The sequence below is a fragment of the Zalophus californianus genome, chromosome 6, assembly GCF_009762305.2.
Source record: "Zalophus californianus isolate mZalCal1 chromosome 6, mZalCal1.pri.v2, whole genome shotgun sequence".
Classification (NCBI taxonomy): domain Eukaryota; kingdom Metazoa; phylum Chordata; class Mammalia; order Carnivora; family Otariidae; genus Zalophus; species Zalophus californianus.
In genome coordinates this window covers 4,355,288-4,371,179 of record NC_045600.1, presented here as the reverse complement: position 1 = coordinate 4,371,179, position 15,892 = coordinate 4,355,288, and the positions used below count along the sequence as shown (strand labels likewise).

General features: G+C 55.0%; 1 protein-coding gene across 6 annotated transcripts in view; it reads left to right on the top strand.

The window, feature by feature from the left end:
• The first annotated feature begins 1,326 nt into the window (after positions 1 to 1,326).
• The window catches only part of LOC113908983, a 34,317-nt gene continuing 19,751 nt past the window's right edge, over positions 1,327 to 15,892 (top strand). For 3 of the 6 annotated variants that reach the window (XR_003515659.1, XR_003515660.2, XR_003515662.1), the window contains exons 1-5: positions 1,327 to 1,427; positions 4,011 to 4,087; positions 4,333 to 5,070; positions 6,805 to 6,918; positions 11,501 to 11,677. Coding sequence is in view for 1 of the 6 variants with exons in the window: in XM_027569807.1 (XP_027425608.1) it covers positions 11,333 to 11,386; positions 11,501 to 11,677 (231 nt within the window). In the remaining 5 variants the exon portion in view is untranslated. Of the gene's footprint in view, positions 1,428 to 4,010; positions 4,088 to 4,332; positions 5,071 to 6,294; positions 6,421 to 6,804; positions 6,919 to 11,306; positions 11,387 to 11,500; positions 11,678 to 15,892 lie in introns of those variants that run through there. The other 3 variants (XR_003515663.1, XR_003515661.1, XM_027569807.1) reach the window with 3 other exon arrangements.

Genomic DNA, 15,892 nt, shown 5'->3' with positions numbered 1-15,892 from the left:
TGTGAAAGCCCCCTCGCAGAATTGCTGGGCATGGGGGGGGGGGGGGAGAGGCTCAATCGGAAGCTGCTTTGAAACTTTCCCCCCTCCAAGTAGTGCGGGGGGAGCTGTTCTAACTTGATAGTCCCCGCAGGGCCCCTCTGCCTTTCCCCTTTGGGACCCATCACTCATTCTCACCCCTCTTCTGTCACTAGGCGCTTCATCCTTGCCCTCCCGGCTGCCACCCACCTGTCACCCTAAGATAGATCCTTAGTCCCTTTCAACAGCATTTTGACCTTTTCGAGAGGACATTTGATTGACGGCCCTGCCCGCTTTGCCACTCAGTGCCCGACAGAGCTGCCGAAGGCACCACCTGTTACGGATTAAATCTCATGTGCCAAGTCCCGGAGCACGAGGCGGTGCAGCTATGCTCTGCCCCAACATGTGTCGCTGCCTGTTTCCCCGGGGCGGTCCGGGGAGGGGGAGGGCTTTTCAAAGTGTCTGTGTGGGGGAAATCACCTCAATTTTGGGGGGTACCCCATGCATCTCCACGTGGGACACGGTCCTCCTCGAAAAGTACTTTCTCCAGAGGGACACGGCTCATGTCTAAATTATTATCACGACCCCGGTTGGGGGGGTACCCCCTTGTGAACGTGTAGGAAACAGACCCCCTGGCAGAGGAAGGGACGTTGCTAGGTTCTCGTGCACAGGTTGTAAGCGGCAAAGCCCGGGACTCAAAACCCGGTTTTTTTTCTGACTCGGAGATGCAATGCTGTGCGGAGGCATCCATGTCAAAGACAACCAATCAGAAATGGACGGGTGGGCTAAAAGGGGGTGACAGCCGCTGACTTACATTTGGGTACTGGTTATCTTGCTCGGGGCGGTTTTTTTTTTTTTTTTTTTTCCCAGGACAAAAAGCAGAAAGCATCATTTTCTTTCCCTAAGCCGCATCCTCTGGTAGAGGTTCCGAAATAGTCAGGTGTGTGATCTGCTGCCCCCAGCGCCCCAGCTTTACCCTCGGCCCGCCTGAGGAAAACCATCCCTGGTTCCGTTCTCCCAGCAAATTGTGCAGACAGATCGCCCTGCTCGGCGAGCGGTGCTCGCGTAGGGAAAAAGCACCAGCGAACACAGGGTGTTGGTCATGGCGGCGAGGGGCACTGCGGCAGATTTTTTTCCTCCCTTCTTTGCTGCAATCTGGGTGCGGCTAGAGCAATTTGTCATAGAATCTGGGGGGCTCATTTTTCCGGCCAATCACTTTTGGAGAAATGAGCGCATTGCAGCAGAATGCGCTGACGTCAGAGACCACCCCTTCTGCGCCTCCATATAAACCCCACCCAGCCAGCCCCTAGCGCAGACGGCGGAGAGCTGAGATGGAGCGCGCCTTGGCCCGCTGGCCTTGGCCGCAGCTCCTCGGGAGAACCGGGGCGCCCACGCGAGAATCTCCCCACCTGGTGAGTGGTTGGCCATCCTTGCCTGAAAGGATGTGCAAATCGAAGACGACACCCCTTCGAGGTTGGGCTCTGTCCTCCTGGACATGCAGATGACTGACGCCGGGGACCTTCTCTCGAAGGCGGCCACCTCGCCTGGTCCCCGAGTGTCGGCGATGAAATTCTGTCAGGCAGGAAGATCTCGAGGCACATTTTCCTGGGGTGTGTGTGGGGAATCAGAGCCCCTTTCTTGTCCAGTCCTTAGCTTGAGGGTAGGCTGGGTGGTAGGGACTTAAATGAAGACCAGGGGGAGGAATCCGATCAGATCCCTGTCAGAATCCCGTGTACCGCAGTCACTGGGGTCCAAAACCCTGATTTTCTGTGCTCGAAGCCACCTTTAAAAATCACGGTTGGTGGGAGATATGGCGGCGGGTGCATTTTGCATGCCCCACGAGTTGGGGGGGGGGAAGGCACCTAAAAAGAAGAGTCTCCCAAGGTAGATTTCCCCCCTAATTTTTGGCTAGGTTCTTGGTGGCCCGTAGGCGTGAGGAGTACAGGTTCCCGACCGCAAGGGATTGCGAATCCAAATACACGGGTTTAGTGCAGAGCAGACTCCAGGCAAAATTTAGAGTAAAATTGCTAACTGCTATCATCTGGTTGCCCCCGATCAGTCACTTTAATAGTGGAGAGATATGGCGCCCAAGTGCAGATCCATCAGAAGCCCCCTAGGATCAGTTCCGTATAGAAGGGCGGCTGGGGGGAGGGTCAAGTCACTGGGGGCACTGGCAGAATAGAAGCAGGGGGGTGGGTTGGGATGGAGAGAAGGCCATGTCCTTGGGGCTGGGGGGAGCTAATCAAGAGGGAAGAGAGAAATACGGAAAAGGGGGCGTGTTGGGGGTTGTCCAGGCGCTGGGAGTTGGGAATTGGGGGTCGGGGGTCTTTTTAGCATCGCGTGATGGTCGCTAGAAGATTCTGACATGTTGCGGGCTTTTGACTTTTGATAAAGTCGTCTTTTGCCATTTCCTTTGTCCCTGTCAAGCCCCCCCACGCCGCCCCCTCCCCACTCTGGGCCGGCGGGCTCCGGGAGGGGGGGAGTGCGAGCGGGTTGCTACGTGGCAGGTTTCTGGAAAGTTCTCTTGCTGGCCGCCAGAGGGCGCCGGTGGCACTGCGGAATTTTGGGGGGCGGGGTGGCGAGGGGAGGTGGCCTTTGTTCTTCTGCTGGAGGGGGTCGAGCGCGGGATTTACTGGAGAATTCTGGATTCATTTACCTGAAGGGGAAATGTTTTAAGATCCGGGGCTTCACTGGGGAGCAGCTGGAGCGTTCGCGCTGGGCAGAGATGCGGTGATTCGCACTGGCTGTGTGACTTAGAGTGTCGTGGAAGAGTGTGGACGCAGATTAGTTTATCTTAGTCGGTTTTGGTTTTGGGGGTCTTAGGAAGGTGTGGCTCATTTGAGCAGGATGAAGGGGTCGTAAAATTGTTAATTAGGTGTCATCGTGAGAGGTCTTAAAATTCTTGCTGTGGCCAAGAAGGGAGGTGAGGTGGGAGGGGGTGGGGAGTCGATGGTGCTCTGGATGATTTTAGGTGGTTTTGGCTGACTTTATATTATTTTTTAGCGATACTATTTTGTATCATGTGTCCAGAGACCACACAAATGAGTGAAAACGGTGTATCGAGAAGTGGGCCTTTATAATTTTAAGTAATTTATGTTTAAGTGGACTTACCGAAGGTCACAGCCAAGATTTCTGTGTTTTTAGTTATTAAAAGTGGAATCGTGTTCTGGAAAGATCCTATGGCGAGTGCCTTCTTGATAGCCTTATGTGTCTCTCTGATGCAGGGTGATCCCCACAGTTGGGGGGTGCTGAAGGGCCCTTGGAGATGTTTTGGGGGGGCGCTGCTCGATGTCCACAGGTGGATTCTGGCATGCGATGGCGGGTGTGGTGTTTCGGGGACATAGCGGCCCTGCGCGATGTGCTGGTGTGGGCTGTGGCCTCACCCCACTCCAGCCTGAGACCTGTTGCACGCCCCCCCCCGCCCATTCTATGCCAGCTGTGCCCCTGGCAGCTGCGGGCCAGGCGCTGCGGGGGCGCGGGAAGGGTCTGCTGCGCGCGCGCGCGCGCGCGCACGCCGCAGGTGGCTGTGCTCCTGAGTCCTGGGTGCTGGCCGCGCGCCCCCTAGCGGTCTGTGTCTGCAAATGGTTCTTGGCCCGCTAGGCCGGGCTTCAGGTTGCGCATGCGCACACAGCTAACACTTGTGCCCTGTCAATCAAGTCTTCCTTACCCCCTCCCACTTCTCTCCCTCCTCCCCTTTTCAGCTCTTTCCTTTCTGCCCCTCCCATTTCTCCTTTTCCCCCTCCCCTCTCGTTTTCTCATCCCTCTTTTCCCCTCCCCTTCCTCTCTCCCCTTCCCTCCTCCCCCTCCCCCCTCCCCTTCCTCCTCCTTCCATGCCCCTCCCTCTTCCCTCCTAACTCCTCCCTCCGCCTGCCCCCTCTTTCCCATAGCTCCCTCCCCCTCTCTCTGACTGCCCCCTCCCTCTCTCTGCTGTTCCTGTGCTGACCGTTAGAGGTCATCAAGATGGTTTCTAATCCGGCCCCCTTCCCATGCCATAGGGTCTCTTCAGGGATGACATCATCCGTTCACCTCCTTGTCTTCAAGGACCACCTCTCGATGCCACGCTGCTGCCAAGGTGCTTGCTGCTCACCTCCACCTGATGGTACCTCAGCCCCTCTTTGTGGCAGTGTATAACCCAACCTGACGGGCAAAATCCCCACCCCTGCCACCCTCTTTGCACCACCCCCAGACCCATTAGCAATTAAAAGACCATTTTAAATATTAACTAATTAGTTTTAGTTGTAATTAATTGATTTAAATTTTAATTACTACCTAGACTTGGGCTTTTAAGTGGGTCCTCTAACCTTTGATCAATTGCAGAGGACACTAGGAGCTCCGACCCCTGGATGGCACCCGCATACAAAGCAGCCACTGGCAGAGAGCCCCCCAGGACGAGGATGACGGAGGATGAAGAGGACCAGATCCGACCAGCCAGCTCTCCCTCTTGGCTGAATGCTTAGACCATTGCCCTAGTGAGGGGGCATTGGTCATTAACCCCTGGCGTTTGCGATGCTTATGGCTTGATGCTGTGAATACTTTCCTCTAAGTCTCTGCTTGTGTTCATATGCCAGCGACCTGGAGTGTTTCCCTCCCCAAGGAGTTGTCAGTCTCTCTCTGACGACAACCCTGTTGTTGCCTGTCTGATGTCCTGAACAGAAGGATCCCTTTGGGAACTTCTCAGGAGGGGGACCTGGGCCAAGGGCTCCACCAGCATCTCACTGGCAATTCCAAGGCCCAGGGTGGGCTTCTGGAATGAGCATGAGCCCTGACGCCATGCTACCGAACTGCCAAGGGCATCCCCACCTCTTCTCAGATCTCCCTGTTCTTTCTGGGGAACGGGGACAAGAAGAGCAGCCTCCCAGGGTTGTTGTGAGTATTGAATGAGATAAAACCGCCTCAGGCGGGGCTGGGCATAGAGTTGGTGGTCAGCAAATGTCTGGTGAAAAAAGTTTGGTAGATCAGTCCCTTCCCACCCCTGTCACTCTTATCTCATGCTTCTCGTTTATTCTCCCACAGCGCTCCAGGCAGCCCCTGTCTGCGGGGCTCTCCTTGAAGCAGGTAGGGGTCCACCAAGATGGGCGTTGGGCTGACCTGAGTAGGAACAGGAATCTTGCCTGTGGTCATTTCCAGAGCACTTTCTATGTTCTATGAGTGTTTTATTTCCATGTCATGCATAGCTATGAATGAAGCAGCCTCATTTACAGATGAGAATGGGTTCAACGCTGATTTGAAGGGATTTTAAAAGGGTTGGGGGGTGGCGGGGGAAAGAGGACTTAGGAGAAGCAAGTGCCCCCTCCCATGGCACAGGACACATTCACATTCACAGCAGGTACACTGAGGCTGGAGGAGTGTAAGTGTTTTGTCACATTGTTGGCAAGAGAAGAGGTCAGAGTTGGACCCTGGGTGCCCTTGTGGTTGCCCCTCACCGCCCCCCCCCGCCCCCCGGCCCAGAGTTCTACTAAGAGCCTTTTGATTTCCAATCAGGCATTTGACAGTGGGATAGCCTCTTTGAAATCCCAGCTGTCTAGTGTGGTCTCGGGGGCCTGGGTGGCCCCAGTGCTGGTGCCATGTGCTGGTTCCACCTTTCAATGATGGTGTGACCTTAAACAAGTCACTTAACTTCTCCAAGCCCCAGTCCCTTTCATGGGCTAAATGGGGATTTAAAAAAAAAAAAAGAGAGAAGAAAAAAAAAAAAAGCACCCGCATTTATCTACCCCACAGGGCGCCTTTGAAGACCAAATGATGTAACCACTATGAAAGTGCTTTGTAAATCGCTGTGGAAATTGCTAGATACTTAACTCCCGGGGTTAGTGCCTCGTGGTGCACATGCCCAACCCCATTCTCCCTTGGTAATAACGGCACCCAGTAGGTGCTGTGTGTGTTTGCGCTCAATAAATAAATTCCAGAGTAAATAAAAGCAGAATTAATTCAACAAACATTTTCTGGAACGCCGACAATATGCCCAGCACTCCAGGCCTGGTATGTGATCCAAAGATGATGAAAACAGTCTCCTGGAAGCTAATTGGGGTCCTCGTTCGACCCGCACTTTCTTTCGCCCCCTTTTAAGCCAACCAGTTTTGTCCGGACAAGACAAAAACAACTCCGGCGCTATAGAGAAGCCCAGCCCGACGGAGACAACAGCTCCTGGGCATCTGGAAGGGGCTGATTGGATTATGTGGCAAATAGAAGGTGGAAGGGTGACTTGGAAGGTGACAAATGAAGTGGGCGGAGAGCTGCTTTGAGTTAATCCAGGCTATTAGGAGGGAACCTTTTGTCTTCCAGGGGCTGGCAGGAGCTTTTACCACTGGTTTTTACATCCTTAATGTAAGGACGCATAATTTATGGTCAGTGAAAATCCAGGCCCCGGTGAGGTTTGAGTGGGCCGTACAGTCGAGCGTCCTGCTACCAGTGAGTAATTACAGCGAACATTTACGTCTCCCTTTGCAGTCTGCAAAGGCCTTTTGCAACCGTGGATTCATTTGAACCTCACAACTCCCTGTCCCGACCCCGGGGCTGGCCTGCCACCTCCAAAGGGAATAGAGGCCATCAAGGTGTTCTTCCAACTGGGGTCCCACGGCACATTTGCACCCCCGTCACCTCTTGGGTAGTGAAGGAAGAGGTGTCCACGGCGCTGGCCCCTCCTGTCTCAGACCTACCTGTCCCTCCTGCCACCAGTTCTTCCCTCTCAGTTCCTAACCTTGCTCTCTCCACAGCAGGGAGCCTCCCAGGCCCCCCCCCCCCACCTCCGACCCCCTTTCCAGCCACTACAGCCTGTCTCTTTCCTTTTCGCAGCCAAGCTTCTCGAAAGGCCTGTCTACACTTGCTGTCTTCCTTCCTAACCTCCAATTTCCTCTTCAACCCACTGCTTCCTGACTTGTTCTGCTCCGTCGAACGACCCTACCTCAGGTAATGACTTTTCTGTCGCTTAACTCTGGACACGTTTCCAGCTCACAGACACACGGACACAGGGACACATTTTCATTCTTCGCCCTCACAGGGCTTTCGGCTCTGGTTCCCTCCTGTTGACATATACTCCCCAGAGGCTTCACAGAATCACCTGCTCCTGGCTTCCCTCATTCTTAGTTTCTCCTGGGGACTGGAGTATCCACAGCGCTCCTGTCTGGGAGCCTGCCTCTTGCCGTGTTACCATCTTGCCAGGTTTGAAGCCTGGCTGAACCTCCTGGTGTTGAGGCCTTGGGGTTAGCAGGTTTTCCAAGCCACATTTTTCTCAGTTCTGGAAGAGGGTTACTAACCTTTATCTGGCATGTCAGGTGGGATGTGTTGCAGGTAAGAACCAGACACTAGTTGAGGGACTTGATATAAGGTCAATAAAATGTTCGCGAGAAAATCGGAGTCCCCATCAGCGTTTCTGACAGGTTAAGTTCCCACGGGGAGAACCAAAGAGGGAAGAAAAACATGGGGGGTGGGGGGGGGGACGAGTAGCAGAGAAAGAAAAAGAAAAAAAAAACAGTTAAGAAAAGACATTAGAGGCCCCCAAAAGTGGGGAAGGGAGCCTTAGAAATTATTGAAATCTACCAAAAACCCATCCAGAGAAAGGTTTCCTCTTGGGTCGGGTATGGCTAAAAGAAAGTAAACAGGAAAAAGGTTTTAAATTGATTATCCCAGTGACAAATCCCAGGAAGCTTTCAAATCAAATTGCCCCATTTTGGGTTTTTAACTCCTTCTATCAAGTTTAACCTCTTTACCTCCTGCATCCTGGTTAAACCCTCCCCAGCCCCCCTCGCTGGTGATTAAGTCCCGAAGGTACACGCAGCCTTTCAGCGAATGAATGACCCACAGAAAGCGCCCTCCCCCTCCCCCCCCCAGCTGTGGTTTTCAGTTTTATTCCACTTTCCGCCCTTTCCCCTTAATGAACACAGGGCTAATCTTGGGCCTTGTCAAGGAAGAGGCTGCAGACGTTAATGAGGTAGCTGCTGGATTCCAATATTCGTCTCATAAGGAGCCCTTCTTTGTCTGTGAAGGAAAAACACACTGATTATCATAATGAGGTGAACTGGCGTCCGCAGGCTGGGGCGACCGGTGCTTAGGCCACACTTCTAATTCTGGTGCTGGAGCCTGGGTTTCATTTGCTCCTCATTTAAGTCTTTGCCTCTGTCCCAGTGAGGGGTCCATTGAGTGGGGTTGAAAGTTGAAGGCCGCTTTGGGAAGCCTGCCGCAGATAGGGCTGCTTTGCAGAAAGTTCCTTTGTTCAACTCTACTACACACAGATGTCGCAGTGGTCCAGGCGCTCCATGCCTCCTGGATTCAGTCTCCAAAAAGCCCGGGAATAGGGGTGCGCGTTTCCTATTAGAGCATGCACCTGACCTGTTTCAGGACTCACTGATCATTAAAAACTTAATAATCTACCTGTAGAACCCACGGAATTATCCCAAGGCCAATACCCATGGAATACCCCATCCCAGTCAAGAAACAGATGGATATCGGTGCCCCAGAGCCCACTCTCTGCCCCCGCATGGAACTGCAAGATTTGCGGTTCACGTTTGGCTCCCACATACTGCTGAGCATGAGTGTCAGGGGGCCAGCGATTTGTCAGGATCACTCAGTGAGCCGAGTGCACAGAGGGGACTACGCTGATCTGGCGACAGAACGGATAGTCCCTGCTTTTACCTGTTTCATATCCCCCCCCCCATATGTCCTTTGCCCCAGTGGAATTGCTCCCCCACCCCAAGCTTCTGTCCCGATCTTTGAATGCGCCAGAGCCCATCGATATCTTTAGAGCAGGTAGCCCCCCAAGTCTGAAACCTGCCCTTCTATGTCCCATGTTCGGGGTTTTTCTCACCCCAAGGCCTTTCAATCAAGATTAGATCACTCCCAATTAATCAACAGACTCTAGCCAGACCTTCAGCCAAATGGAAAACGGTGGGAGAAGGGAGGAGGCCCATAAGTTCTCTGTTGGTTAAAGGCACTCTGGCATCATGGCTCAGAGTTAAGCTTGCTCTTTTCAAATCTGCACACCCAACTTGTCAGTCACCTTAACCATGTCAAAGGATGTCCAGGTGACCCAGATGTTGCCTGGGTGAGGGGACTGGGTAAGGATGAGCACCTCTGAAAATAGGGATCCCACCAAAGCCTACCCCGCTCTGTAGTTATTGGAGAGTAACACGATAGAGCAGTTCCTGGTGTTTCTAAATGAGAGGACTTAATTTTAAATAGGAAAAAGTTAACCACAGACCTTTTCTCCAATAAACAGTAATTAAAATACAGGCCCCCAAGTCATTAATATGCCAGCATCTAAGAACCTGGGAAGGCCGTGGAAGGCATTCGTTGGCCAGGATCTTGGGGGTTTTGTACTCATTCCATTGTGTACCCATTCACCCCAAGTGCCTGGCATTGACAAAAATCCTCTCCCCCAACTCTGCTCCTGCTTGGGTTTCTGGAAACTAGGCAGTCCTCTTAAGCTTTTCTGAGGCCACCAGCAGAGGGGTCTGAGCTAATTGCTCCCTTGAGTATAGGGGTGGCCCGTTGTCACTTGCCCCCTTGATTCTACTGCATCCCTTCTATGCCTGGGAAGGACATCGCTCTCCTCTGCCTGTGCACACAGGACCCCCCGCACCCCACACTTCCAACCCAGGGGTCCAGTCTGGCTTCCTGCGTGAGCCCCCTGGCTCCCAGAACCCAATGGTCTCAACATCCTTCATTAAATCAATCCTGGAGGCTCTGGATGGTTCTAGGAAGAGGTGGCTTCACCAGGTGGAAAAGCAGAGAATGTGTGAGGCCAGGAGATGCCCCCACCCCACAATTCTGAGTTTCTGTTTTTCTGCTTTTACCGCCCACCTCTGTTCTCCAGCCCCTTCTTCCTCCCTTCCTTTCATCACCATTTCCTGATTTGGTCTTCTGGGGGTGCCCTAGGCCAGCCCATGCCTCCTCTGGGTGCCCCAGCCTCAGCTTGGCACAAAGTGGGGTTCAGTAAGAGTATGTGGGATGTCTGTTTGGGCAGGTGAGTCAATGAAGGAACTGCCATACTTGTGATGCTAGACGGGAGTCTTTGGGGACCGAGGAGCTTTAGGCACGGGTGGAGGGTGGATTTCATTTCACTGAGGGGGAGTGGGCATTGCCCCACTCCCGGCCCCATTTGAGCTGGGCTTTGCTGGTCCTGCCCCTTCATTCACTCAGGCGTCCATCCCGTCATTCAACAGTTGATCCTTACTGAGCGAGCCCACGGCCCGGCCCCGGCTCGGCCCCGGCATCCCTTAGCCCGTCCCTTGATGGCCTCTGCCTCCCCGGGAGGGCTGGCCGGGGGGTGGCTTCCGCTGAGGGCGGCCTCATGCTGTGTCAGGTGCTGGAGCAGTGGCCTCCAGCTCTGCAGAGAAGGCCGGCAGAGGGGTGTGAGGGGTTGGCCTGGTCTGCCTTCCTTGGGCCAGTTGGCCCCCGTGACCTTTAACTTAAACCCTGGAGCTCACTTGAAGCTGCCCATCACCAGGGCTCTGCCCCCTCCTGCCCCTTCTGCCTCCGACCCCCATCCCGTAGCTGAGTGCTGATGGCTGCCCTGGCCCCCCGCCCTACAGCTCAGGACTGAGGCGGGGGCACAGGAACTGCTGTGGTGTGTGTGCCCCTCGGGCTCCGGCCACAAGGGTCTCCCTCTTGAGTTGGGGTCTGTGACCTGGAGCTCTCCCTCCACGATGCCTTCCTCCCCGTGGGGCTAAATCTAGCCCCTCTGCAGCCCAGGCGATGGCTGGGAACCTCCAGGGAGCTCTGCAGGCTCTACCTCTGCCTGGTTGCCCACCTGCTCTGCTCTGTCTGGTGGCCCGCTTGATCCACCTGCAGCTCTGCTTGCCGTAGTCCGTCTGTCGCCTGGCCTGACCCACATGCCCCTTCTCCATGCCCGAATCGCCGGGCTCCTGACCCTCTGGACCTCAGCTGTCCAGCCCTCTGCCTAGCTGGTTGGTTTTCCTTGCTGAGCCCGCATCTGTGGTTACCTGGCCCTGCCTGCTTCCTCATCCATCTCCCGCTTGCTTGCCTCTGGGCCTTGTTGTTGGGTCCAAATGCCCCTGCTCCAGCGTAAGGAGCCCCTTTCCCTGTGCGGCCAGACAACTGGTCCCCAGTGCCCATGGGACAGGCCCCTGCTGGTATGCCACCCACCCAACCATCCTCAGATGCCTCTTCCCGTGGGGGTGGGGAGCGACCATGGCTGCAGCCAAACTTCTGCCCTGCCCCTCCCCATCCCCCCAGACCTCTTGTCTTGTCCCACTGGGTATTAGCCACAGCCTCTCCCTGTGAGTCCTGGGCTCTGTCGTGCCCCAGGCCTCACGGCTGGTGCGGGGGCTGCCGTCTAGGCCCGCAGCTTCTCCTTCACCTCTTCATGTCATTGCTCATCTCCACGAGCCACCTCCTTCCACCAAAAACCAAGCAGCAGGTGAGACTGGGCTTGATGCCTTTTCGTGTGTGTGTGTGTGTGTGTGTGTGTGTGTGTGTAGCTCTTCTGGAGTGCTAGCCTTGTCGTAATCCTGATTTCCTGCCTCTCCTGCAGGTCAGCCCTGTCCTGGGCACACCGGCTGCGACCTGGCTGGGCCGGCCGAAGAACCAGATGAAGAGGCTGAAGCAGCCCCTGGAGGACCCCTGGCCTGCACCACCAAGCCTGCCTTGTTGCCCGTTGCCTGGCATCTCAGGCCCAGACCCGTGCCTCTCCACTTTCTCCTGGTTTGGGGTGAGTTTCTTGCTTTCTTGGGACACCAGGATCTCATTAGTTTCAGCTCACATATCTCTATTCAAGAATATACACATTTTGCCTGGGGAGGGGGCCACTACCAAGAGTGAATCTTCTTCTCCACCAATCCCGCGGCCTCAGGGTCTGCAAGCTGCCTGGAGCCAGGACCGTGGCCACATGGAGCCGGCATGGGTGGGGCCCACCCTGGGCAGTGGCAGGCTGTGGGCCAGGCACGGTAAGTGAGGGGTGTCCACAACTCTGGCGAGAACCAGCGCACGCCAGGCACACAGTAGGTCCTCAGTGCAGCTTTGCTAGGCATGTGAATGAAATGAAGAGCGGTGCATTTGCCCTCTCTGGTCTCCAGGGCCTGGCCAGAGAGTCAGCATGGAGACGTGGAAATGGGAAAGCTTGGCTGTCTGTAGAAAGCCTTTCTCCTTGGAAGCCAGTGCTACGTCAGCCCCGTGAGGGTGCTGGTTCTCACGCACCAGGCTTTGATGATGTCCTTTAATCACAGAGTGGTTTTGAGTGAGTTCTTCTCTTGGCCCCTTTTCCTCACCCCTGAAATTGCAACGAGATGGGAATGTTTGGGTCTGTTTAAATAAAATCAGTAATGGTAGAGAAGAAGAAAGCGGAGGATTACAGCCACACAGTTCACGCCAGAACGAGTCATTTGTTTATCTGTGCTTTACTGATTCAAGACGCATGGATGGAGCCATGGGGGCTCCAGGCTGGGGCTCTCCTGGGGTGCCTAAAGCCAGCTTTGCCTCAAGGACCGGAGGGTCTAGCGGGGTTCCCTGGGAGTTCCCACGTAGTTACGTGGCCCCTGTGGCAGCTAAGCAAGGTGGACAGGAAGTAAAGGAAGCTCGGCTGAGGGCACTTTGCTTTTTCGGGTCCCAAGAGCCGACAGCGCAGGGGACTGGGCTAGCGAGGCCAGCTCTGTGCCTGTGGGGCCTCGTGTCTGATGCTCCTGGGGTAGCCACTGGGGTGATGCATGAGGCCAGTTAGACTGCTGGGGTGGTCCGGGTGGGAGATGGGGAATGGCCCGGCGAGGCTAACTCAAGCCCACAGACATTGATGGAGCCTCGGGTGGGTCCCCCAGTGCCCTTGGGCCAGATGCCAGCGTCCCCCTTGGTGCCCACACGCAGGGTCTGTGGGAGGGCAGGCGATGAGCAGAGCAGGGGGCCCCTCCTCCTGGTGCCGCAGACCCCCACGCTCCCTGCGCGCTCCCTGCGCGGTCCTGCGTTCTGACTCAGCTTCCGTAATGCCCTTTCATCCCACAGCAGTTTCAGAGACAGGTCTGCCCTGCCCTTCTCCACTGAAAGGGAGATGGGGTGTGGATATTATTTTTAAACAAAACCCGTCAGTGTAGACAGCAAGGGGCGGAGGTATCCGAACCTGGGGACCGTTGTCTTTTGCCTGCTTGTTTTTGTTCCCTGGAGAGCTAGTCAGGCTACCTTGAGACAGGGACTGTGTGCCCAGGGCTGAATCCAAGGAGGGGCACCAGGAAGGCTCTGCCCTGTGATATTTACTCCGTAGCTGGCATTTGCTGAACCATTGCGAGCAGAGTGATGTGGCAGAGAGAGAGGCCTAGGAAGGAAGGTTTACAAAGGGCAGGATGCAGGTCTGGGGGGGTGGGGGGGGGGGGCTCGCATCCAGAGCTTGCCAGACGGATCCACGTAGCTAGTCTGAGCCAAGTGCCCATGGTTTCTGGAGTCTTCCGGAGGGACATCTCAGCACTCCCTCAAGGTGGGCTGAGCTGAGGGCCAGAGTCAAGGTGAAGGCAGGTGTCCAGCCCACCCCAGCCCCTGCCAGCCCCCTGCCCCTCATCCTCCACCGCAGTGTGGGATGGCATCTCTTTGGGCCTACTTGTGTTTCAGGTACACTTGTGAGTGTTCCGTCTCAGGCAAATATATGTTTTTGTGTGTCACACGTATTTTGGGTTTTGTGTGTGTCACTAAGCAGAAAATAAAGACTAGATCAAGTATTCTTCTCAGTTAAAGGAGTTAAAACAGAACATCACAAATCAGCCTTGTAGCCAAACATCCCAGGCATTGTTAAGTGTTAAAAGAAGTGATCATTTTCAGGAAAATTCTTTTTTGGAGGGATTGGCCCATTCCTGAGTGGTAAGGGGTGGTTAGGAGCCCCTGACGGGCCCGACAGAGGGCAGTGGGCCCTGTCACTGTGGCGGGAGGGGTTTCTCTGTCCATTTGTTACGAGCTAGGCTGGTCCCTAGGGCCTGCGCCTAGCTGGATGCTTCCAGGAGGGCACAGATGTGCGGAGGAGACGGTGGTCTTGCCTAGAAGCTGGCACTCCCATCCCCCTGGCCTCCCCCTGGGCGGGTGGGAAATGGAGCCCAGAGCAGAGCCCAGCCTCTGTGCTCGTGGAAAGACACAGAGTGCTCCCTCGGCCCCGTGTTTTCCCACCCGCAGGTTGCTTGGGGGGGCTCACTGCAGCTTTCGGGGCCCCTGACCTCGTGCCTCCTGACTTGTGATTCAAACCCCAAAAGCATTTCCAAGCACATTTCTCCAAATAATGTCCAAAACCTGGCAAGACTTAAGGGCAACAGGATGCATGTGTTTCTTATTCGTGTACATGAAGTAACTTCAATGTGTTTTTTGTGAGCAATCTGACTTCCAGAAAGAGAAAAAAATTGACCCATCTTTAATGAGCTTGCTAATGAATTTTTCCTTGAAAAGAAGAAGGCGGCTTTACACAGAAGGGGGTGTGGAGGGAGACAAATTAAGGTTCCACAGGGTTAAAGGGCAGTGGGCGATGGGGAGAGTAGCACTGTCAGCGGAATTGAGAAAGGCCTGCAGCTCTGGGGGCAGTTTCTCTTTAGAAGACCCGTGTTTTTTTTTTTTTTTTTTTTTAAAGATTTTATTTATTTATTTGACAGAGATGGAGGCAGTGAGAGAACACAAGCAGGGGGCAGTGGGAGAGGGAGAAGCAGGCTTCCCGCGGAGCAGGGAGCCCGATGCGGGACTCGATCCCAGGACCCGGGGATCATGACCTGAGCCGAAGGCAGACGCTTAACGACTGAGCCACCCAGGCGCCCCTAGAAGACCCGTGTTTAACACAGTGTGAGTCCGTCCCAGGGGCGGTCCCCCTTCCCTCCGCTGCTTGGAGCCCTGTCCTCTCTCCTAAATGGTGAACAAGGAGGCATCGCCTGGTCTCCCCCATCTCTGGTGTGAGCAGATGGACAATTCTGGAGAAGAGTTGTATCTTCCCAAATGAGGCCATCTCCATTGTAGGGTTCCCATTTTGAAAAGGAGACTGGAGTGTGGGCAGGGAAGGAGGGATGGCTCTCTCTATGGTACCTGGTTCCAAGGCGGCAGCCCCGAGTCCTGCATGGCTTTGAGAATTCGGGCCCGTAGGGAAGTCTGAGGGACGGGCTGTTGCAGAGGCAGCTCTCGTCCTCGGTGTGGAATGAGTCCGTGTTTCAGAGCCAGGAAAGAATTCAGAGAGCCCTTGGGACTCTGTTGGGAGGAGGTCTGCCCCCAGAGGTGCTCCTCCCGCCCCCTGGCCCCGGTACCCTGCACCACAGCAGGACGGAGCAGCACCATCGAGAGGGGTCCCACGTTCAGTTGGATCCAGTGGAAGCGAGTGTTGGGGGGGGGACTCCTCATCTGTGCCAGGTTGAGAGACCCATCTTTGAGGAGCCCATACCTCCTGGAATTTCTAGTGCCTTCTGGATTTTAGACCCTCGGTCCCTTATCCTGGTCTTCACTGTGGAAAACTGATCCCTCTAGCCATGCTTTTGGGAACCGACTGATGAGAAAGTCTCCAGAAATATCTGTGTTTGTCTTCTCAGCTGCCCCTTCCCCCAGGTCGCGGGCTCATGAGGGTACAGGGGCCAGAGCAGGTGCTGAGGAGCCGAGGCTGGGGTGGGCCCTCACTTGGGATGCGTGTGGGAGGGGAACTAATCAGGGGAGAGGAGGCGGGTGGAGGGTGTAGTCGTGGGTCTCTTAATTGCTCTCCAGTTTCTTTGGGCTTAAAAACAATCCAGATGGAGAGTTCTTAAGTCCCCCACCCTGGGGGTCTGGGGAGAGAAGGCTGCCCACCACCTTTTGCCTGGCTCCTCCGAGCAGTGAATAGGGTCTTTGGCAGGGGCTTAAGGAGGAGACTCTTAGCCTGGGAGCTCCCAGGGCCATTTGAGGCTGAACAAAGGCGCAGGCAGAAAGGAATGTGGGGGCGCCCCCCATGGAGAACAGCCAC